Source organism: Mixophyes fleayi, chromosome 5 (assembly GCF_038048845.1).
Source record: "Mixophyes fleayi isolate aMixFle1 chromosome 5, aMixFle1.hap1, whole genome shotgun sequence".
NCBI classification, from domain to species: domain Eukaryota; kingdom Metazoa; phylum Chordata; class Amphibia; order Anura; family Limnodynastidae; genus Mixophyes; species Mixophyes fleayi.
In genome coordinates, this window is record NC_134406.1 from 224167557 (window position 1) to 224193835 (window position 26279).

Consider the following 26279-nt stretch of genomic DNA (forward strand, 5'->3'; position numbering starts at 1 on the left):
AAAGTTCCTGAGCAAGGTAGAACCGTTTGGACTACTACCTCTTGCACTTTATCTCTGCACAGTAGTAATGCAATAGTAAATAAAACGTATCAGGTCGCTGTTCTGTAATGTCAGAGCAGAGGGTATAACTGAAAATGTGTGGACGCATAGCAAAATTATATGAAGATTCTCAAAGTTTCTAGGGAAATCCTGCTATCCTCTTACCTTACATTGTTGGTCGTCCACCCTTTCTTGTTTTCTGTTCCTCGTCGCTTTGATCAGAGAGGAAGGCAACTTCAGAGTCCACTTCTCCTCTGAGCAGAATATAATATTTGAGACCTTAAAATGTTGACTCTGGTGCATAGCATTCTGGGGCTTTAATGCATTGAATTGGAGGTGGTAACACAGCAGGAACTCATTAAGCTCCCTAATGAGGACGAACACCATGCTGGCAGAAGGGAGCAGGGCTGGAGCAGCACAGGTGGCATCTACACCGGACCCATGACCTTAAGGACTGCAATGGGCCCACTTAGCTGCCTGCCCTATAGTTACATCTATTTTAAGAGTTTTGAATGTAATTGTTCAAGAAAAACTCTGTTTTGCATTTGGTGACAGCGGTGACTGTTGTAGTAATAATCACTGCCACTGTCCTGCTTCACTGTATTCAATGGAAGCTGAAACAAATTATGTATCTTAGCTATGCCAGCAATGCTTCATGATCAATATTACATTATAAAATAGCTTCTGAATAAAAACAAGTATTTCAGTTAATTATTAAACTAACATAGAACCAAAAGTCAGTGGTTTACCAAGTATTTTTTTTTGACTCTCTGCTGTGAAAAATACTAATGCTTCACTCCTATTTACTTGTAGTCCCACTTAAGCTCAAATTTATTTCAAGTTAGTTCATTGTTACCCAGAAAACCCAATTACTGTAACTCCAACTTCCAATGATCTATGCATAGAACACTATTTTCTAACTGATTCATTCCTAAATACATATTCCTCTGAACTTTTCTATGGCTGGACTTTGTTCAAAATAACAAATTGACTTAGCTATTTGTTATTGGTCAGCTAGAAATGTATTTTTACTGTGCAAAGTCACATAATGGTTGTCAATAGGTAGAGGCACAAACTGGGCTATTTTTACTATGCTCTTTGCATTACAATGAACTTGCCTGGAACACATTTTTTTAATAAAAGAGCATATTGATTTGAATTTATTTTCATTAATAAATAATCCATTGACTGTCCAATTGTGCTACAAAAAAACCCCATACATTCTAGAGATGACTTCTGTAAAACCATGAGAGCAGATTTTTCTAAAATGTAGTCAGATATTTTATCTCACGAGACTACTTAAAAAATGTGACATATTTGCTGTTTTCTATTCAGCTAGCATTAGATTGTCACTAGCAATATGACCTCAAGCACACAAACAACATGTTGCTTTTGATATTTAAATTGAACTCTCAATGGGAATAATTTATATTGTAGTTGGATTATTTGTATTTGTACAATTTGATGACAAATTATAATGTATATTAATTGTTAGAAGAATTTGTGGTTAAGATTTATATGGCTGCCACTGCAAAGAAAGTGTCCTTCTCCTAAGCCAGTCAATCAGGAAACTCCTCAGATGCCATGTGATCACATGATACTTGATATCACAGATATCATGTGATCACATTATACTTAGCAAACCGCAAATTATTAAAAGCAGATTGAATCAAAACCAATCAATGGGCTAGATTTACTAAACTGCGGGTTTGGAAAAGTGGAGATGTTGCCTATAGCAACCAATCAGATTCTAGCTTTCATTCATTTAGTGCATTCTACAAAATGATAGCTAGAATCTGATTTGCTGCTATGGGCAACATCTCCACTTTTTCAAACCCGCAGTTTAGTAAATATACCCCAATGTGTCTTCTTACAGGTATCCTGAGTGATTTTTAGAAGTGGGATTGCAGTTTTCAGCTTTGATGCACTTTGAGACTTTGTTGGTTCAAATCAGGATGTACACAACTTTTTTCGGTGGCAGACATTTTAGGCACACTTGTGGGTGTACTCAGAGTCAGATTAAGACCGCATGGGACCCTACACAGACACAATGGGCCTGATTCATTAGGGGACATAAACAGCATTTTTGTGCATACAATCCTCAAAATTCCTCTGCGCATGGCGTGACTCAGACCATACGCCACAGAACGCAGTCACTATCAATTCTTCGGAGTGGAAAAAATACTTAATGTCAGGATGGTGTCAGGATGAGGGCCCCAAATAAAATATTAAATTGATAAATATAAATGAATATGATTTTCCCTCAGATAAAAGTTTTGTTTTCTTTTTAAATCATTTGGTCAATTAGCCCAGTGGGAGGTAATTAGGTTAAGCAGACCCTCTGTGAGGAATCCAACTTAAGATATGCAGATCACAGACATTCATTGTCTTTGATCATGTATTCCACTTCCTAATTAGAGGAGACGTCCTTTCAATAGGTATTGTAAAAACAAAATAACCACTAGGTGCAAATTAAGGAAGGCCATGTGTCGAGGTGAGAATCTTCTAGACAAAGGCAAAACATGAAGGCTGTCTATGGAGGTATATAGAAATATGAACTCCAAAGGAAATGCCTTCATATTTCATATTTTGGGAAATCCATGTGCCACTCCATACTGAGGGGCAAAAACCCCACCAGGGTTGTGAATTATAGGTACCAGCGGTACCATGGGACAACAGTAGTCACATGTCTTTGCGAAAGGTATGCCATATTTTATAATTCCATAATGTTTGGTATTTAAATGTGCAGGAGATTATCACTGGTTTATTGACGGGGGAGTTATGTCTCTGGGATATAGCTGAGAAAAGTTAAGACAGGTCAAAACTTAGGAATAGTTTTGAACAAACCCTAGGTGACACCCAGAGGACATTTCCGCCCCACATTAGCATCCGCACTGCCCTTGTGAATGCTGCCCCATATCATTTTGCTGTTGTGTTGTGAAGGGACAAATCGTCAGTCTTTTTGGAAATCAATCATCATTGATAAGTTGTCCATTTTTACAAGCCGATTTCCCATGGTGTAGTTTATTCAATTCATCTAAGTTTATATTCTGAAACTTTGTCTTTTTTAAATCTGGTTTGTTATGTATGTTATGTCAATTTAGTTGTTTTATTACCTGTAAGCATTGTACCTTTTGTATATTAAATCTAAAAATTTAATGGTGATGTCCTTATTGCTCTAAACACATTCACTGCCTGTCTTAAAGAGATAGATTGCTTAATCATGCTAACCCTTTAAATGCTGAGGTGTGCATTGTGAATACATTTGTATACCAAGCCGAGTGTTTGTTTGCATGTACATTTGTGTCATAGAGCCTTGAGGGGCTAAGTGTTAAGCCTTTGATTGCTGGTGTGTGCCTTGCTAAACTGTGTGTAATAAGGAGTGATCTCTATGTGCCAGTGTGGGACAGGAAATTGAGGTCATATTGCTCTTATTCAATAGGTGGTGGCAAAAACAAAGTGAGTGTGATTGTGTGAGTGCTGTTTGGGGGGGGGGGGGTGATCCTGCAAATCTGTAACCTGTGCTATATATGAGAGGAAGATTGAGTGCTGGAATCATGTGTAACCCCATACAGTAAAACACTTCCAAGTCACGAGTGCACAGAGTGCGGATTGTGACTGGTAAAGGCAGTTAGGAGAGGTTTTCTGATAGAATAGAGGTGATCTAGTGTTAGACGGTGTAAATATATGATAAGATATTAAATCAGGGAGTGGCTAGAGGTGGATATTCCTGACACTTAATACAGTCTACAATTTCAGGGAGAGAACAGGGTGGAGATGGGGAGTTTGCCTGTAGTCAATGTACAGTAAGGGCGTGTCAGTCTCGAGAGCATGCACCTGCGCCCGATTCAAGCTCTGGGCATCTCTCAGGTACTTGATTTTCAGCTGTAACTCTTACTCCAGCTACAGGTCTAGTCTAAGTGCAGATTACTAGTGAGGACAGCTGTGTGTGCATGCTATTACATCTGTATGGAATCAGGAGCAACTGTAAAAATTTATTGTATGTACAGTAGACATTCATAACATATCAATAAATGTACTTCATGGAAAAATAAAAAATAAAAACAAATGCACATTGCGCTCTAAGAGCTCTCCTTCTGCCCCAAAACATGCTCCAGTAATTGTGGAACTACAAGCCCCAGCATACCAAAAATGTTGAAGCAGATAGCTGCACTACAGCTGGAAGGCAAAATGTTGCATAATTCTAGTCTGCTTAATTTTGTCCCCCTTTAAGGGCAGCAGTGAATTGGGTGCATGTGGCTCACCCTTCATGAACAGAGGAGCATTAATTGGGAACATACCTCTCAACTGTCTCTGAAATTGGAATAAAATTCATGCGGTACAGTTCCACATATTGGGACTGTCCCACCAGAACCGGCCAGTTGTAGACTATGCAGATCTGTGCTATTTATCTTTTCTTTTTTGCATTTTCTCTTTTTATCTTTTCTGCAGTTTTGAATAATTAGTGAGCACTCCCTCTCTCAACCACCCCCAACATTAAATTAAGGAAAAACACATTTAGTAATTATGCCCCTACCCCCAACAAGCCCCCAAGTAAATTAATAGCATTCATATTTAACAAATAGGTATATCTCCCCAACAAGCCTTGGCATTATTTTAACAACACTCATATTTAGTAAACAGACCTCCTTCCCCCAACCAGCACTGACATTAAGTTAATAACATACACATTAAATAAATAGGCTTAATTCCCCCCAACCTGCACTAATGTCAAATTAATTGCATTCAGATTTAAAAAATATGCATATTTTTCCCAGTTTGCCTAACATTAATTTAATCGCCCCCATATTTAATAGACATCAAAGGGTTAACTTGTCACACCACCAGACTGTTACACAATGCAAATGCAAGCACACACTAGGCTTGTTAGTGAAATGTTTTAACAAATCCCAAATCGGCATTCAAAGGGTTAACTTGGTAGACCTATATTCTTCTTAACAGGCTAATGGATTTGTTAGAGTATCAAGAGTGCCACTTATTACATTTGTATATAAAATCTATAAAGGTACAGGGCATTCAGATATAAAAAACCAATAAACAATTGACATAACATATATAAGCAAAACAGTTTAAAATAAAAGGGATTTAAGTCAGAGTATCACTTACATGAGTTGTATAATCTGTGCCATGGGAAAATGGCTTGGACGATGGACAGCTTATCAATGTGGATTGATTTTCCCAAAAGACTGACAACTTGTTGATTACTGGTCTCATCTTTTTATAGATACTTCCACACCTGTCCCCACCTCCATGGCTTGCGGTCTGTGACACTTTTTCGATCACCATTTGCATGTTGCCTGATTTACTACCCAAATCTACTATGTGACCTAACTTTTCTGTGGAGCATCACACAGACCCAAATTTATTATTAGTAGATCCACTATGAATTTACCCATCTATTGATACCAAACAGGCCTATTACACGATATCAGTTGAGCTTATACTCATTTACTCAACTTCTCTGTGTGACAGAATTCTTAATTTGACATATGAGCTGCCCTTCATCATGCTATTGCGGAATATGTGGATGATCACTACTTTTATTGATTTTAAGTGGCATATTTTAAAACTGAATTATTATTATAAAATACAGCCAGTCAGCACATGGTCCTCTTGAGCTAGACACCATGCTGAGCAGTTCCTAAAAGTTTATTCAGGTGTCAAAACTCCATCCCATGCAAGGATATAGCGCACCACAGGGGCCTTTGAAGCTGCCACAGGTGACACTGCTATCTTCTAACACAGAGATGTGCAGAGTCACCGAATACACACACAACAGACTTTCTGACTTCACATGTTACACTTTTGTAGCTCAATTTATCAATGTATTCATTTGATATACCATATTTCCACTGCAGTTATGATTTAGGCCTTATTCCCCACAATTATAGGATGGATTAACCCTTATAAATAACCGTAAGTTCTCTAGGTTCACGACAGAGAACTGTTAGGAACCCCTCCAGCCAGTACAACAAAACCCGGAATCAATCCAAAGGCAGAGAAGTGGAACTGAGCAGGGAGCAGGTAAGTATGCACAGAGCAGGAACTATAACCAGCAGTGAGGCCCAGTCCTCACTGCCTTAAATACTATGATGGACAAATCAGAAAGGAGGAGGACAGGGCTGACAATGAGCCTCAAGAGGCTGCTAATTAATTACTAGCTGGGAACTAGCATAGGTAATAACATAACCAGGAAGCATGTATAAAAATATAAATGAACCAGTTTAAATAATATGAGAGCTCCCCCTGGAGTTGGAGGATGTCACTACACCATCCTGCATCTATGCAAGAAGGATAATCCTAAAGAATAAAAACAGAGCACAGAAATAGAGCACGCGCCCGGCTGCTAGATCACGCCAGGATGTGGCGTACCACCGCGGCTCGTGACAAGAACATAACATTTATACCCCCACTAACAATAATGCTTCCTACACCAGCCTCTACATAAAATCAATACCCACCAAAACAGCTCCCATATAACATTAATACTCCCAATTAACAATAATACAACCCTTCCAAATAATAATAATTATTTCCCCTCAAGACCCATACTGATCCTGGACATCTGACCAGCCACATGTGCCAATGGAGAGAATGGGTTTATAGGACAGGAGTGAGGAAGGGAAGAAAGGGGAGTGGGTGGAAGATAGAATGGGGAGAAAAGGAGATAGGTGGGATGGGCAGGGAGGAACAGATCACTGCTCAGCAGCGCAACTCATATGGGCCAGCCACCGGGAAGCACACCAATGCTTGGGTCAACCCCCGATAATCCCAGGCAGCACAGTCCAGTGCCTCAGGTCTCCACACATGGCCCACCCTCCTACACTTCAGACCATGTGAGGGACTAAATGTTATATTAAAAAAAAAAGGTCATCGGGCACTGGGTCATCAGGCTACTTCATATCTCTCTGTCAGATACAGCTGATCTAGTCTCTGAAGTTTATGAGCAGTGGGATGTTGTAGCTATCCAGTAATAGCTCTCCCTAGTCCACAGGACATTTGTTCTGTTTTCCCTTCTCTCTCTTCTCCCTTCTCCTGTAAGTCTCTTTTCATATACTGCCCCTCTTCTCTCTCTTATTTTTTACTTCATTTCTTTGTCCTATTGCTTTATCTCATTTTACCCAACCACGCTTACTACTAATTTACAGTAGTATAAATTGTAGTGGCTACTTACTGAACTCTAATATTTGACAAATGTAGTCGTATTATGTTTACTTTAGTATTTTACTATTTTAGTATTTGTTTTGCAAAGATTCAGGCTAATCGATTGAACATCCTTCTCCCTTAATTATTTCACCCCAAACAGAACATATTTGTCCCCAGCCATCATACCCAGCACAACATAAGACGTACTATTGATTTAATCTACACTATTAATAAACGCAAGCTTCCATCCCTTGTGCTACCATTAGATGCAGGGAAGGTGTTTCATCAGATTTCCTTGCCTTTCATGCTCCATATCATTTCCCACACTAGATTCTTTGGTAAATATGCTGCCATTCATGGAATGGCATAGTCTCCAATTCTTTTTCCATTAGTAATGGCACAAGACAGGGCTGCCGCTTTCCCCTCTTATCTTTGCTTTGGTCACTGAGCTGCTGTGCAAAGTGTTAAGTACCGCAGTGATAAGGATGTCTTCGGTATTAAGTCTGGTAATTCTGAATACAAAATTGCATCCTTCTTACTATTGCTCAACCACTGGGCTCACTCCTTGCTCTTCTGACAGACATTCAGTTTTATGGCTCTTTATCCAGGTACAAAATTAATACCGAAAAAGATGGAGGTTTTGGACTTTTATCTCCCCCCTTCTCAATCAAAACGGCCTTGGAATCTCAATTTCCATTCCGTTCTTGCTGTCATTAAAGACTATCATCGGCTATACAAAGCAAATTATCCCCAGCTCCTATCTAATATTAAAAATGATCTAAACGTCTGGCACCTACAAGATATCTCTTGGGTCGGAAACATAAATGCAGTTAAAATGAAAATTCTCACTAGTCTCTTTTATTTTTTCCAGGCCCTCCTCATCCGCATCTCTCCACAAACCTTCACATTTATTCAACACACCACCTCAGCATTTATCTGGACCAAAAAAAACACAATGGTCCTTCTAAAATCCTACAATGGACCTCCCAGGGCAGCGGCTTAGCTGTTTCTAACTTTAAAAGATATTATAAAGTGGCGCAGCTCGCTCAGTATGTCCAATGGAATGTGACCTGCCCAACTAAATTATGGGTCTTATTATAAGCCGAATTTCTTAACCTGCCTACCTTGTATTCGCTTCTATGGCTACCACTGTCCCACCTCGACAAAGTCTCATCTCTTTGTGTTTAGGAATGCGCTAACAAGATTTACAAATTGGTTTCAGGCTCCTCCCCATTCGTTCCCATCTTTGGCAATCCTTCTTTTACCCTGGGTCTTGCCCTGTCTTTCTCTTCCCCATGGCCGGCAGGTGGTACCAGATTTCTCAGCGATATAACTCATACATCCTTGTTCCCTCAGCTTTCAGACCATCAGTCTTTATTGAACTCATCACGCAATCACTTTTTTAAATTTTTGCAAATTTGTAAATTTCACTCATCTTATAATTTCCATCCACCAAACAAATCTTTCTCCACCTTTAAAACACTTTGCATGAGATAGGCCTCAATCAAAGGTTTGGTCTCTACATTATATGTTGGGTTTTCGCTCCCTGGTCCCTTTTTGGGAGATCCCTACATAAGGTTTAGATATGTTGGTGCACTGAAGATTAGATACTAATGTTGTCAACCTGTAAATCGTCGATTAATGAATTACACTTTCACAATATTACAATATTCTTTATAAAAACCTACCACGTGTTTTCTTTTCTAGTGACAAAGTACAAAATTCACGTTGTAACTGGAGATCTGTGGAATGCGGGAACAGAAGCCAATGTCTACATGTCTCTGCATGGGCAATATGGTGATACGGGTTCCAGGCCATTGCTGAAATCTAATCAGGCAAACCCTTTTATTAAAGGACAAGTGAGTAATGCATAACATTCATTCTATGTTTTCTGTAAATGTCAACAAAAGTTATCAGCAAGACACCAAGGTCTACGAACAACTTACTGGATGCAAAATGCAAGAATAAAACTGTACACTTAATCTACTTTCAACTATACCAATATGTAATAGTTCTGAAGGGCAAGTGACGCCATTTGTGTCATGATCACCCTGCTTCCTGCTGCACAATCACAATAAGGATTCCATTGTCAAACATTTGCCACAATTAGAATGCACAAGGAACACAGAACATGATATTATTACGAATCAATACAATAGCATAACATAACTTTTATTATAATACAATTTGAAAATATGTTACCCCTTTAATCCAACTGTATGCCAAAACGTTTACAGTATATTGCAATAATACGCCAGAAGAATTGTGAAATGGATTGAAATCCCATTCTGTCTTTTACCTTTTACTTTGCTCAGACTGATACTTTCTTCCTGGAAGCCGTGCATCTCAGTGATATACACAGAGTCATCATAGGTCATGATGGACTTGAACCGGGTAAGGAGCATAAAATCTCAAATTCTTAGTTTGTCTAAATGCGACACTTGAGTGAAACTTTAGTGAAAAAGCAGATTGATGATTTTTGGTCAATAGTTTGATTTTTACTAATCTACTCACAAAACTTTGGTTTATTATTTTTTATTTATATAGTGCAGTTCGTATTACGCAGTACTGTACAGATAATTTTTTATCATTCATATCAGTCACTGCCCCTTCGGCTTAAAGTCTAAATTCCGCCCTCCTCCCTTCCTCCACACACACTTGTGTCAGAACCTACCAGTATGTTTTTAAACTGTTGGAGGAAACCAGAGCACCCAGAGGACGCCCATACAAACAGAGGGAGAAGTTACAAGCTCCACACAGATAGGGCATTGGTCGGAATCAAACCCATGTATTAAATCTAAAGACAAATAGTTTAAAAGCATATTGTAAATTATGAACCGTTACCCAAATTGCATTCATTATTTAGCCATCAACTTATTTAAGAAAAATCTTTTATACTATTTATTGGTTGTATTTGAAAGATAAAATCAACACAGCAAATGGTAATTTCAAATTGTGTTTATAAAAAATAAACAAACTTTTAATTATTTAATTTGATTTTGAATGGATTTTCTTTATGGTATCCCTTGTCATTGGAACTGTTTAGCCACCTCAACATGAGTTCAATAAAAGTAAATTGAGTTTTACTTTATGTCTCGCATGATGTACTACTTTGACTTTATAGGTAATGGCTGGTACCTGGAGAAGGTGATAGTTCATGATGAATTAAAAGACAAGGAATACACCTTTTTCTGTTACAGGTTAGTTACAAACTGTAGTTTATTTCTTCATTTATTTTAAATTTTATATATATATATATATATATATATATATATATATATATATATATATATATATATAAATATCGCTTACATTTTCCATAAATGCCAATTGCAGGGGCTTGCTGGGATATTTTAGACTAGGGGGCAAGACTTGGCACAGGATACTTCATTTTAAATGAAAAAAAAAACTGCAGGTAGCCCATTGACCCAGCCCAAGGAAGCCCACCATGGGACCAGCCAGGGGGCAGATGCCCCTCTGTCCACCAGCCTGCCCATGGCCACTTCTAAATTTCCACTTTACCCGCTGGGCTAGATTTACTAAATGGCGGGTTTGAAAAAGTAGAGATCAGATTTTAGTTACCATTTATTTGGTACATTCTGCAAAATGACAGCTAGAAGCTAATTGGTTGATATAGGCAACATCTCCACCTTTTCAAAACCGCCGTTTAGTAAATATACTGCACTGTGTGTGTTTGTATGTATATATATATATATATATATATATATATATATATATATATATATATAAACACATGTTAACCCGTGCATGATACTCATGCATTCTAGTCAAATCAAGCTACTTAAGGTCTTAAAAAGGTTCTTGTCATGCATTTGGGCCTAGCCCAGGCCTCCTCAGGGGAAGAGCGTTACTTCCCGACGCAAGCGGCCTTTTTAATGTGTGTTCATGAGGTAAAATTACCTCACGAAAATGAGTTTGACCCCTCAACTCGTAAATTTAGCCTTTACTACCCCTCCCACGGGGGGAAGGGGGGATGATGGAAGTTAACTGACTTGACTATTCTAATTTTTTTGTCAAATAATGTCAGTATACCAAATTTCAGGTCAATTGGATGAGCCCTTTCTGAGAAAATAGTTTTTTCCACACACACACACACACACACACACACACACACACACACACATACACTAACGCACGCCTCTACACATGTGTGTTCATGAGGTAAAATTACCTCACGAAAATGAGTTTGAGCCCTACTAAATTTCAGCCCTTTTTGAATTTTTTTTCCCACACACACTAAGAATTTAGTAGGTCAGTGTTTAACTCTGCCCAGCTGGTGGCGCTGCAACTTGGTTGTTTTTTTCCACACACACACAGACGCCACTAAGCATTTATATAATATATATATATATATATATTTCCGCAACATGGACAACTTCTTGTTGCAAACCAAAATGGTGGTTTACTGTTACATCACAATCATGCATCAAACGTCAGGACGACACCAGACAACCTTCGTCTGGCTATACAGCAGTTCCCTAACTACTAGCCGGCCACTAACTGGCAACGGTTCCCATGCACAATTGCCAAGTTCAGTCTTTTATAGTACAGACTCCTCCCACATGCTTAGCTTGACAGACAGGCAACACTCTACCTTTGCCTTTAAAAGGAGATCCCAATAGATGTTCTGTAACCTCTCCTGATTGCAGACACCTCCTGCTGTTGCTGGGGAAGACACCTCAAACCATATGTGTTAAATGACATTTTACACTTAAGCTTGTAACATATGCCTCAGACCTGTATGAAACTATAATAATAATAATAACAATAATAATATTATTAACAAGTTACTAATCTCTCTTATAGTTGCTTTTTTATTATTTAAAGAGATCATTTTTTCTGCTTGGCACATTATTGACCTACAGTTATTTATTAATCATTTAATAAGATATCACTTTTCCTCACGTATGGATTACCTGGAGTAATGCATGTATATAAAAGCCTCATTTTGAAGTGTAGACATTAAAAAACAATTTCTGACAAGTTTCCATTTGATATAAGCTTAAATTTACATATATCTCCTGGTGTTGGCGGACAATAATGAACATATAATTGCAGTTTGCTTTTAAACTTTTCATTAAGAGAATATTTGAGCTGCAGAAACCTCTCACAGGCCGGCACGACTGAGAAAGCAACTAATGAAATCTTGCTAAGACTTGTTGTTCCGCAGCTTAATATTAGGATATTATCTGACTTTATATTCATGCAACACAATTTGTTCAAATTGTTGACATTAAAAATAGTGTTATCATTGTAAAAGTCCCTGTAATTTTTCATAATCCAATTCTGAGATGTGTTTTATTTACAAAAAACGTTGTGAATAATTGAAAAAAATCTGTGACTGTTAAAAGAACAACATGAAGCGATCACATGGGATTAGAGATTCTTCCCAAAATCTGTTATTAAAACCCACAATCTGAATCACCTCTCAATTTAGGAAAAGAATCTTTCAAGATATATTGACTCATAGACATTAAGAGAATTACTAAAACTTCTGAGAAGGAAAAATGGATTCTAGATATGATTTATCTTGTACAGTGATGGACAACAGATGGACCTCTGACCCTTCACCTGCGGCCCACAGCCGCTACCTAATTTATTGTCAGATTTGTTGGATATAGCGTGTAACGTGTTTAAAATGTCTCCTGATAAGTTATTACAAATGTCTTTCTTTCATTAAATGTATTATTTTAACTTATTACTGAGATTCAGTGAAATGTGCGGCCCTTGTGGATGTTAGAGGGTCACACCGTGTGCCCCTGAAGTGTATCGTGTTGCCCATCTCACATCTAGAGGTAAATGTATCAAGCTGAGAGTTTTCCAGCGGGTTTGAAAAACCAATCAGATTCTAGCTATCATTTATTAAGTACATTCTACAAAATGATAGTTAGAATCTGATTGGTTGCTACAGGCAACATCTCCACTTTTCAAACCCGCTGGAAAACTCTCAACTTGATACATTTACCCCCTAATACATTCTAGAAAATGATTGCTAAAATCTGATTGGTTGTTATAGGAAACACCTCCACTATTTATTTTTTGAAGTTTTAGTAAATCTACCCCCTTAGTCCTGTCTGGATAAATCAAAATATAGGAGATTGCACCTATAGAAGTAGTCCAAGCGTAGGGCTCACAGTGTTCTGACTAATACAATGCTTGTTAGGAAGAAATCTATAACTGGTGACAGTTCCTCTATAATGTGTTCTATCTAGATGGCTGGATGAAGGAGAGGAGGATGGGAAAATAGTAAGGAACCTTTCCATCTCAGATGAAGCTGATTTCCCAGCCAGTAAGTATCCAAACAAAATCTCAGCACTTATCCCAATGTTGTGCAGGAAAATAACTGTATTTACTGATATTATGTTTTTAATTCAAAAGGGCACGAACTTGAAGTCAAGAAAAAGGAAATGGTAAAGTAAATGTGTCTAGGTTTACGATCATACCGTTTTCTAAGGCACAAGGAATAGAGTTGATTATTTGTTTTTTATATGTCTCTTATCAGTGGAATGCTGAGAAATGGAAGTATCAGCATGAAAACAGTTTGCAGCTCTACTGCAAAGCAACAAGGAAATTCATCCGGCTCACTCCAGAAGGCAGAGTGGATGCTCTCGGAGACAAGAAGGATAAATACGGTATATATACTATCATCATCATCAACAACATTTATTTATATAGCGCCAGCAAATTCCGTAGCGCTTTACAATTGGGAACAAACATTAATAAAACAATACTGGGTAATACATACAGACAGAGAGGTAAGAGAACCCTGCTTGCAAGTTTACAATCTATGGGATAAGTCTGAAATTAAAAAAATGTTTTTGTGGCACCAGGGATAAAACAACATTACATAGATTTAGTACATTTAGGCAATGTCCAGATCAGTATTAAATATAATGGGCAGTTCACATGCTGCGTTATTTGTTTAGAGATCCATATTCACTAATGGATCATTCATTTTCTTGTAAGGATCAGTGTGATGAGGAGCAGGCACATATAATAACGGTTAAACCCATCAGGCACCCCTTAGATTTTTAAGGGCAGATTCAATTCCCTGGTTTGTTCTTTAGAACAACTTGGGGCATACATCATTACCGTTACTATGGTAACAGATGCGTAGTAGTACTGTTAGTATGATAGTGAGTCCAGAACATTCTGTTACAGTGGACAGTATACAGGGGATGGCGTGTAATTTCCACAAGTCATGAAGTGTCAGCTATTGGGAACTAACATCAATGTACTGTGGGATGTTAGTTCTGTGGGATTTTTATTATCACTTATAAACTTGTGCAGGACTGTGTTTTATGAAGAGTTAGGTTTATGGAGAGATGGTGTGGAGCCTATAATTATACCAATATTAACATGAACTGTGTTGATAAGCTATTGTGTTCAGACCTGTATGCGCACAGGACCATTTCCGAATGTCCACCCACTAAACCCTGGGATGCACTGGCCAAAGGTGCTCTGTAGATGAGGTAGGGTCACTGATGCAAACTGGCATTGACATGGGGCATGAGGCTGGAAAACCCCATCACTAAACTATGTACATACATTACAATACTAATACCACCCATGAGGAAAGAGGATAACATTACTGAGCTGACCAAGTGGTGGCTAGATGCAGCCCAATAAGGGCCCCCACCATCTATTACAGCTGCCATAGACTCTATCATATGACATCACTTTTTGGTAGTATTGCCCAATGAATATAATTCCAATATATATGCAGCCCTCTTCGTGTAAGCACTTCCATGGCACTGTTCTACAGTATGATGTAAAGGCCTTTGTTGTATTACTGTATGTATACTACAGGTTACCTCTCATACTTTATAAGACAATTCTAACTTTTCTAAAAACCTGCAGGTTTTTTTGATGTGTTGGTTAAAAGAGGAAAGGTTCGTGTTTTCAGAAGTCATCACATCAGACATCTCGCTTTGGCAATTGACAAGGGAAAAGTCACTGCAATGGTATGAAGAATTCATTTTAATACAATATAAAATAATTTTCTTTCCCAACCACCATGAAACTTGGGTTTTGTTTTGCTTAACTATGTTGTCTTAAATATTCTCCATTGGCAATAGCTCTTTTTTTAACTTGGCAAATGTTGTTCATTAGAGTTCCTAATAAACCTGACAGTAGATTGTGTTAGCTGTGTATCACCTGTTTGATGTAAAGTTTTGTAGTAGGATATTCTTATTATTACTATATTGATAAATATGTTATGATTTCTACCTAAGTCATTATAAACCACATTCTATTTGAGCATACTGAGCGTAATCTATATTGAAACAGAAAAAAAATTGTACCATTTGCGTGTACACAAAAATACCCTCATACGTTTACATTTTTGCAACTGTATTTTGAGTTGCACGCATGATAATTTATGTGAAAATGGGGACATCATCATCACCATTTATTTATATAGCGCTACTGATTCCGCAGCGCTGTAAAGAGAACTCATTCACATCAGTCCCTGCTCCATTGGAGCTTACAGTCTAAATTCCCTAACACACACACAGACAGACAGACAGAGAGAGACAGACTAGGGTCAATTTTGATAGCAGCCAATTAACCTACCAGTATGTTTTTGGAGTGTGGGAGGAAACCGGAGCACCCGGAGGAAACCCACGCAAACACGGGGAGAACATACAAACTCCACACAGATACGGCCATGGTCATCATCATTAGCTCCAGAATTTTGCACATGGGCTATAGTTTGGGCTAAGGTACGCCTTGCATTTTTTATATGGCACAAATCGACTTTTGCCCAAATCTAAATCAGGTCCATTATGTTTTTATTATATATAAAATACTCCATGGCTCATTTTCCTGAAAGTAGGCAGGAAAGAGTATGGGTGTGGTTTGGGTGGTTGAAGGGGAGGGCTTATTGTGTCCTGACTTTGCTTATTATAATATTGAGATATATTAATGTAATGCTAGTAAATGAGTCCTTTTCAGCGTCATTTAGTAAGTGTAAAACTTACAAGGAGCAGCATATCTAGATTAATAAACATACATTTATAGATATGTACACATATAGGTGCACAACCTTTTTTTGCATTCATATGTACAGCCCTTCCCTCTTGTTACTTCCTAATGGTACTTGTCATTTTGATGCACAGCAAATCACTTATCGCAGTGTGTCAAACAAAAATTACCAATTTTCCGCCCACTGTTGTTGTGCACATATGTGAGCTGGCATCCTGACTTGTGCATGAGCAATGGAATGGAAAATCCAGATTTGATCCTCAATTCCACTAAAAAAGACTGTATAAAAAAAATGATTGAATTTATTTTAAAAATCTAATAAAATTTTTGTAATATTATTGAATTTTAAAAAAATGGTTAATTTGACATTTTTAAGGATTTTCATTTCATCTCAGGATGGCGATAACAGTTTAAAGGTATGGCAGCAATACAAGTGCGCTAGATGTTACATAGACTTACTCATGGAAATGCATGGGGAAAATTTCAATGGGGAAAGCCAGTAAATCTTATTGCCAGCAGGAGTTATCGCTGGTGATAGCAATGTTATCACCAACGGTACCGCTTTGTTGTGTTGGTCAAAACAAAGACAAGTCTTATCACCCGCAAAAATGCCCTAGAAATAATTTAGAAATATTGACAAGTTTGTTATTACTCTGCTTTTGTGCTATTATTTTCATGTAGGACAACAGTGGAATTCTATGTGAGCTTGAGGTCCATATTCAGCATAACCGCTGTGTTACTTTGGAGTCAACCAGAATTCCGGGCATGACCGTTTCCTTTAAGAGTGATGGTGACCCAGTAGATGATAACATTGGAAGCTATGCTGAAATCTCCAAAGAATTTGCTGTACATGTTAAGGTACATTACGTCTTCCATATTTGTCTAATTAACAAGCACCAGTCTTGTTTTATGTCTATATATATATATATGTAAAATGTCTTATGTGGCTTTCATGCAGCTGTTAAAGTTGTGGTATATATGAAAGCTGAACAAAGGAGAAAGGATACATCTGAAAATTAAATTGAATTTTGTGACTGCACTGAGCACAACACAATGTCACGACTCTATGGTTTGAACTCCAGTGCAAGATTAATATACAGATTAATATACAATGTGGAAACTTTGCTGCCCTATGACCTGGAAAGTCTACTCGTATAGAGCCTGGTGCTCTATACGTAATCGTGGGCGCAAATCATAATTGAATATGCTCCTAAGAACACAACACAACACAATTTCAACACCCATGTGTGTTAGGCCCAATGGTAATAATTTACTATATAATAAAATTGTATTTAATGTGATATTTGTGGGAATATTGCACTATGCGTATCTAGGGCGCTTTTCACATGATCCACCCAACTGCTAAAGTCAGTCTAAATTGTATTTATATGTTAACAACATAAAAGTGAAAAGAGGAATGAGAAAAGTAGATAATAATGTGACAATATTGGAAACGACTAGAAAACTAGAATATGTGTTGGAGAAATTACAGGTTTCTGGAATTATTTCTTTTGTTCGCTGGGGAAAAAAACTCAAGAGATCACTGATTCCTTTTTCAGGCCGCTTGCTGTATCCAGAAGAATCACATAGCAGCAATACCAGATAACTGGGTTGTGGGCACGGTCTTACAAAGTCAGTGACTTTATTCAAGGTTTACAATTTTAAAGTGCTATATACAAATACACCACAGCAACATCTGACTAGAATACAATACAGAGCTCCATGTGGTAAAGAGTATGCTAAACATGGTATTATCTGATGACCTGTATTGAAAGCTTAGTCTATTCTGGTAACCAATATTCAAGGCTAAGTCCATAGTAGTGACCAAAATACAAGGCAGAAACAAAATTACAAGAACCAATTTGGATCATCAGTTCATAAAGCAAGAGCCCATATTGGAGGAAACTACACCGATCAGCCACAACACTGAAACCACACTCCTAATATTGTGTAGGTCCCCCACGTGCTGCCAGAAAAACAGTTCTGACCTGTCGAGGCATGGACTCAACAAAACCTCTGAAGGTGTCCTGTGGTATCTGGCACTATGATGTTGTGAGGTGGAGTCTTCGTGGCTTGGACTTGTTTTTCCAGCACATACCACAAATGCTCAATCGGATTGAGATCTGGGGAATTTGGAGAACAAGTCAACACCTTGAACTTTTTGTCATGTTCCTCAAACCATTCTTGAACAATATTTAGCAGTGTAGCAGGGCTCATTATCCTGCTGAAAGAGGCCAATGCCATCAAGGAATACCGTTTCCATGAAGGGGTTACTTTGTCTGCAACAATGTTTAGGTTAGTAGTACATGTCAAAGTAACATCCACATGAATGCCAGGACCCAAGGTTTCACAGCTAACATTGTAGGCGCTTTCTGCAGTGGACAGTGATCAGCATGGGCACTCTGACTGGTCTGTGGCTATGCCGCTACATACTCAGCAAGCTGTGTCAGAACTGTGTGTTCTGACATCTTTCTATCATAGCTAGCAGTAACTTTTTCAGCAATTGGTGCTACAGTAGCTCTTATGTGGAACTGGACCAGACTAGCTAGCCTTCGCTCCCCATGCACATCAATGAGCCTTGGGCACCCATGACCCTGCTGTCAGTTCACTGTTTGTCCTTCCTTATACCACTTTTGGTAGGTACTAACTGCTACATACCGGGAACACACCACAAAACCTGCCGTTTTGGAGATGCTCTGACCCAGTTGTCTAGCCATCACAATTTGGCCCTTACCAAAGTTGCTGAGATCCTTACTATTGCCCATTTGTCATGCTTTCAACACATCAAATTCAAGAATTGACTGTTCACTTGCTTGCTAATATATCCCACCACTTGACAGGTGTAATGAGATTATCAATGTTATTCACTTCACTTGTAAGTGATTTTACTGTTGTGGCTGATCGCTGATTATTAACCAAAGCCCATGTTGATGTTATTATATAAAGCAGGGATTGAATCTTAGTATATAGTGCAGAGGCCATTGTAGTGGCACGTATACAAAGTAGAGATCATTCTGGTGTCTAGCATTCAAAAAAGAGACCCTTCTCTTGACCCCATCTAATGACCAGTATGAGGTGATTCCATGCATTATTGCAAACTCCCGTCGATTCCTCCCATTGATTCCCAATTTCCCATCAATTTCTCCCTGTACAGCTAACAAGCAATGAGTGCTGCAATTTGCTGCTTTTCACAGCCAGTTCACTGAATTTAAGGGAACTTTGATTGGCTTCTTTAGTTGTGAGAAAGGAAACAGAGCAGCAAGTAACAGTGAGGATGCAGATAACTATTATTCTGATAGCACATCTTTTATCAATGTATATTACTCTTTAATTACAGTAACTGTGCTATTGAGCACAAGGAGTGTTATCTGTATATTGTGACTATAATACTGTATATTACATCATTTCGAAAAGATAACCTAATACAAGACAGACATTTTATTTGTGGCATTCTCTGACCTCCATGTTTTTCATCCCTGTGACAGGTTTTTTATTATGTCTGCCATTACTAAGCAAATAAAGCTACTAGTATTAAAATTAATATATTGCAAACATTGTATATTACTGAGCTGAATAATATACATGAAATAACAGGGTGGTTTGTACATAGGTCTATTTCAAACCCCTTTAGTAGGTTGTCATGTTAGCAGTGTCGGCACTAGCATTAGGGGTACCCTAGTCAGCACCAGTTCCCCCTTGGAAGTGCCACCATTCCCCTCCATCACCGCTGCTTCCTACCTTAGCAGTAAGGAAATGGAACTGCATCCTCTGCTTCTCTGTGGGGATGTGGTGCTTGGCTGAGACATCACAGCCAAGTGCCACACTGTCAGTCCATCAAAGACATGATGGAGCAGCAGAGGCAGCTTCACAGGTAAGAAGATGCCAACTACTTATCCTTGATGTCTGCAGCTTGCTCTCCATGGGGCTCCATGTGTTTTAGATGCCCCCTAACCATTGGTTCCCTAGGCAGCCACCTAAATTTGCCTAAGTGCCAGATCTGCATGTTTGCAGAGTGGTGCTTTTCTAACTTAGCAGGCAGGGTGTAAGCTATAGTTTAGCAGACTTGATCTGCCACGCTGTATTGTGTGGACTAGTTGATGCACACACAGGAACAGTGTAGTGATGAGGTCACAGTAACTCAAATGACTGCATTCTCAGCTTATTGACCTGTATCAGGCCCCATGAAGACACTGTACTAAAGATGTAGGAGGTGCTTCAGCTCTCTGTAATATAGTGTCAATGTACATGAACCATGCCCTGAATAATATGTTATAAATTTTCTGTACACAAGAACAAACATATGTTCTGGAAAAATAATATATTTCATTATTTTAAATGTTCTTTTTTGTGGGAGAGAATGTGGAATGATATGAATAACATTTTATTAATAGTAGTTAGTAGTGTTAATTCTGACTTGTTTTATGTTTAAGGGTGTTTTCCACAATGGTGCTATAATTTTGCTGGGAACCAGCTGGAGCCAGGCCTTGTGCCTGAGACGTGATGGCTTCTGCAGTGGTGCTGGAAAGCAGAATGTGGAATCTTACTGGAGAGTACACAAAGCAGGTCCTGCTGTGTGTATGTTTGAAAGTGTAACACAGCCCAGAATGTTTCTGCAGATTAAAAATGGCAGTTGCGATGGACTAGTAAGTATATCTTTTATCAATAACCTTTAATTGTGGGAACACTATTTTGCAAGAACTATCAAGCTATTGATTCTCATTTAACAACATGAACAACTTGGGGGCAGTCTATTAATTTCATGGAAACCACCAAGCAACAGACCCACAACACTACTACTAGACCCTAACACATTACTGCTGAGCCCTAACACATTACTGCTGAGCCCTAACACACTGCTACTGGACCCTAACACATTACTGCTGAGCCCTGACACATTACCGCTGAGCCCTTACACACTGCTACTGAACCCCAAGACATTACTGCTGATCCCTATCATACTACTATTGAGCTGTATCATACCTCTACGAAGCACTAACACCTACTGAGCCCCAATACATTACTGCTGAACCCCAACACATTACTACTGAGCCCTAACATACTGCTACTGAGCCCCAACACATTACTGCTGAACCCTAACATATTTCTCAAGAGTTTGTAACTAAAATAGATGATTTATTTGAAAGCTAAAACAAAATTACACAGTGTAGCCACTTACATGACTGGAAAAATCAGTCAGGACAGCTCATTATAGCAAGAGGAATGTTTGATGCAAGGGCAACTTTTAATGTTATCAGGAAAGCATGTAAACCACTAAACCCTATACACATGTAAACCACTAAACCCTATACACATGTAAACCACTAAACCCTATACACATGTAAACCACTAAACCCTATACACATGTAAACCACTAAACCCTATACACATGTAAACCACTAAACCCTATACACATGTAAACCACTAAACCCTATACACATGTAAACCACTAAACCCTATACACATGTAAACCACTAAACCCTATACACATGTAAACCACTAAACCCTATACACATGTAAACCACTAAACCCTATACACATATCTTGTGAAATCACCTCAACTTAAAAATTGTGACACCTGTGATTTTAAGAGGTAAATGCATTTACAACATGTAGTGAAATTGTTTTAATGTGTCTAATCTGTGGTTCTATATTAGGGTACAGGAGATGATTACTGTCATTTCAAAGTTGAAAAAAACTATGAAAATGGATCAGCAACATTGGAAAGTGTAAGAAATAAAGGAATATATATCGGACAGCTGTCCAATGGATTCGTAAAGCCAATGATACATACAGGAGAGAAGAACATTGTATTTTACCCACAAGTCATCAAATGTACGTATTCACAGACATGTCCCTGGACCATAGACTTTTTACTTTGGGAACATACTGATAGTTGTTAATGATTAATCCCCAGATTTGATTGGCCAACTGGAATGAACCAGCATTGGGAGATGAAAACTTTCATTGACTGTGGTGGAGGTCAAGAGTATTTTGTCATACTTGGTCTCCAACTAAAACTCTCACACTGCCATGACATCATTTATGCCATGACATCACTTATGCCATGACATCACTTATGCCATGACAATATAAAGGGGGAGCTATGTTGTCTTTATCTATTACAGCTAGCATGTGCTGTGATTAACTTTGAGGTTGTTACGGGAGTGGTGTATCATTGTTCCACTTCAATACTATAAATCTCAATTCTGGCTCAGGAAGGGGCCCTATACACAATGTTGTGAAGTTTATAGGGTCAGGGGGAACACCTTGATAGCAGTAAATGTGTGACTGTCACGGATTAGTCATACTGAAGGAATAGTAAGTGCAATCATGCAGCACATTCCCAACTATCCACCGGGCCAATATAACACCACCACAGAACATATTAGGACAAGCAGTGCCCTTTTAATCAGAAGATCAATCATTACAACTTTGTGTCAGAAATAAACAGGTAGTCATGTCCCCCCCCCCCTTAATATTAAATATGCAGAACTAAGCTTCAACTAGAACTAAAATAATTCAATACCCATGACTGGCAAAACAGGTGATGGACCAGGAAAGGACTGCACTAAGGGTGGTTTCATGCATTGCTGTATGCTATATAAGAAAGAGAAAGGGTTGAGTTGAGGAAGCTGTGAGAATACTGGGGTTAGGCCTTTGTTCATAAAGTTAGAGGATACTAGGATCTGCCTAAACTATTTTTAGGCCTGCACGCTGACAATAAATATCACCTAAATCCCATGTTAGCCACGGGATAATGAACACGGTTTCAACCCATGTTGTAACCCTTCACCCCACACTTTGGTCACAAGAATATCCCGGCAGGGGCGCACAGAGGAAAAAAAATAAATTCCTAGAGACCTGCCGCACATGCGCCCACGCGGCAGCTCCGTTTCGGCTGCACTGTATTATACAACAGTCGCGGCGCTGTCAAAGAAGCATCCGCGGCGGTGCTATATACAATACAGCACCGCCGCGGATGCTTCTTAGACAGCGCAGCGGCTGCTGTATACTACAGTGCCAATATGTAGGGCACTTTTTAGCGGAGGGGGAGGGTTTCTGGAGACCCAGAAACCCCCCCTGCGTGCGCCCCTGCCCGGGTCACCACCTTTCACACTGGACCCGTATCTGCCTGCATTATCAAGTTGAGTCATTAAAAGGGGACAGCAGAGGCTCATATAGATGGTGTAGCTTATAGATAAGTTATAAAAAGTAGAGAGTGGCTACATTGCTTTTTAATCATGACCAATGAGAGATATCAGCAGCTACTGTACAGTATGGAGTTCCTGTACTATTGTGTATTCTTATGTTTCTGGATGTAAATGACAGCTTAATGCAGCCGGTTGCAGTCTGTAATCTGGCCCAGTGATATTTCTGCAGGAGAAGGACGGAATTTTTTGGCAGAGAGGGCAAAAACTCGACTCCAATACTTACACAGGAGGAAAGCCTTTATGTTGTCCACAATTGACACCATAGTCAAATTCAGCACTGCGGCAAACATAAGAATGTGGGTCAGAGAATGACGTCAATGACAAGCTTTCTGGTGTACTGTGGAAGGTTTTGATGACGAGCAGAGTATGGCACACTTTCCCATATCATGTGTAATATTTGTCTATTCGCTAGAACTCATCACACCACCGCTAGCAAAACAAATGACAAACTACCACAAAGGGACTGTCTGACATTTCCATATCAACTACCTCTTGAAAGTAATCCTCCACCATCCTTTGCATGTTTATACTCGTATTGGATGGCGTTATGGGCAAAGTGACACATTTTTTTGAAAAATCCTTCAAACCAGCCCAGATGTTAAATTGTTCTGGTCTGCCCCCACGTCTTCCCTGCTTCTTTTTTGGAAATTTAATTTTTTACGAGCAGCAGCAGCTTGAGAAAGTGAAGGAGGACACGTCGTCAAGCCGAGGCCCAGTTCAGCGGCCAACTTGCTGAGCAATAGCTCCTTGCAAAAGTTCACATATCGCTCATTTACAAGTAAAGACTCAATGTAGGTTTTAAACCTTGGATCAAGCACAGTGGCCAAAACGTACTGATCCGAGTTCAAGATCTTAATAACTCGAGGATCATTGTGAAGAGAATTAAGTACTTGATCGACAAGGCCAACATACTTTGCTGAATTGCTTGTTTTCAGCTCCTCCTTCATTTTCTCAAGCTGCTTTTCCAATAGTCTAATTAAAGGAATGACTTGGCTCAAACTAGCAGAGTCTGCACTCACCTCACACATCACAACTTCAAATGGTTTCAGCACCTTGCACAGCACTGAAAGGATTCCCCACTGTGCAAGAGTGAAATACACCCCCCCTCCTTTCCCAATGTCATGGCTTGTGCAATATGTTTGGATGGCTTTGCGCTGTTCCTCCATCCTCTGAAGCATGTACAGGGTGGAATTCCACTTAGTTACCACCTCTTGCTTAAGTTGGTGGCAGGGCAAGTTAAACTACTCTTGGAGCTGCTGTAATCTCCTACATGCTGTGGCTGAATGCCTGAAATGGCCTGAAATTTTACAGGCCACCGAAAGCATCTCCTGCACCTCACGGTTATTTCGTAGGAAGCTCTGCACCACCAAGTTGATGGTGTGAGCAAAACAGGGAATGTGTTGGAAATCACCCAGCTGTAATGCTCGCACTATATTGTTGGCGTTATCAGAAATGACATAGCCTGGGGAGAGTCCGAGTGGTATAAGCCATGCATCAATCACATCTCTCAATTTGGGTAACAAATTGTCAGCCGTATGCCTGTTAGTGAAGCCGGTGATACAAAGAGTGGCCTGCCTGTGACAAATGTTACGTAGTGGTGTACATGCTGCTCCTGTTCCTGCTGGTGAAGGTGAATGACCAACCCAGTGGGCTGTCACAGTCATATAGTCTTTTGTTTGGCCACTTCCACTTGTCCACATATCTGTGGTTAAGTGAACAGTGGGCAGAATGGCATTTTTCAGCGCAATCTCTACATTTTTACACACTTTTTGGTATAGTTGGGGAATAGCTTTACGGGAGAAATGGTGTCGCGATGGAATTTTGTAACGCGGACACAAAACCTCAATTAACTGTGGAAAACCAGCTGCATTTGTGGAGATTGGACACAGATCTAACACTAACATTGCAGGTTATTGATGAGGATGGTGTGGTGGGTGTATTTTGTAGCCGTCGGGATGTCGGTGAGCTGAAGGTCTTAGCTGATGACGGAGTGCTTGTATTTTTTTGGGAAGAACTTTCAGCTTTTCCCAACACTTTGCCATGAACTCTCGTTAAATGCCGTAACATAGACAAGGTTCCAAGATGGTTAAGGTCCCTCCCTCGACTGACTGTGGCTTGACATACACTACAAATGGCTATACAATTGTTGTCTGGATTTGGGTAGAAATAATTCCACACATAAGAAGTGGATTTTTTTGTTTTATGCCCAGGCATGACAATGGCCTTTTTCTTTTCACGTGCCAGAACTGCTGCCACTGGTGCAGGACTTACACAAACAACCTCATCAACATCCTCATTAGCACCCTCGTCGCCTACACAAATCTCCCCCTCGTCCTCTTCTAATTCCAAAGTGGCATCCTCAATTTGTGTATCACCGGCTACACTCGGGCTATTAAGGCACACATCAGCAGAATGCTCACGATTAGACATCCCACTGTTGGATGGACTCTCCACAGGGATTGTTGTCATTTGTGAATCAGAGCAAACATTCTCCTCTAATGCCTCACTGTTATCTTGCAGCTCGGCTTTGACGCGTAACAGTAGTTGTGCACCAATTGTAGGCTGGGTAACTTTTTGGGATCTGCCACTAATAGCCAAAGGTGAAGGCCTCATTCTCTCTTTGCCACTGCGTGTGTAGAATGGCATGCTTGCAATTTTTTTTTTATCCTTACTTAACTTTTGCTCAGTTACACTTCTTTTTCGCTTCAATACAGTAAAAAAATTTTGGGATTTTGTTTTTTTCACTAATTTGGAAACACTCTGTTGTTTGACATCGCCTTGGCCAGATGACGTACTGGGAACACTAACATCAGGACTGGTGACAGAACCTGGTTGCTCATTCTGATCATATGTGGA

At 39.3% G+C, this 26279-nt stretch overlaps 1 protein-coding gene across 1 annotated transcript in view; it reads left to right on the forward strand.

Moving 5' to 3' along the window:
- Positions 1–26279, forward strand: part of RP1 (RP1 axonemal microtubule associated) — a 195451-nt gene that overhangs the window by 84448 nt on the left and 84724 nt on the right. Inside the window, exons 7-16 of the mRNA XM_075214421.1 lie at positions 8914–9065; positions 9522–9600; positions 10331–10406; positions 13440–13516; positions 13606–13637; positions 13730–13859; positions 15088–15191; positions 16894–17070; positions 20643–20855; positions 21867–22044. Coding sequence (XP_075070522.1) covers positions 8914–9065; positions 9522–9600; positions 10331–10406; positions 13440–13516; positions 13606–13637; positions 13730–13859; positions 15088–15191; positions 16894–17070; positions 20643–20855; positions 21867–22044 — 1218 coding nt within the window. The remainder of the gene's footprint in view (positions 1–8913; positions 9066–9521; positions 9601–10330; positions 10407–13439; positions 13517–13605; positions 13638–13729; positions 13860–15087; positions 15192–16893; positions 17071–20642; positions 20856–21866; positions 22045–26279) is intronic.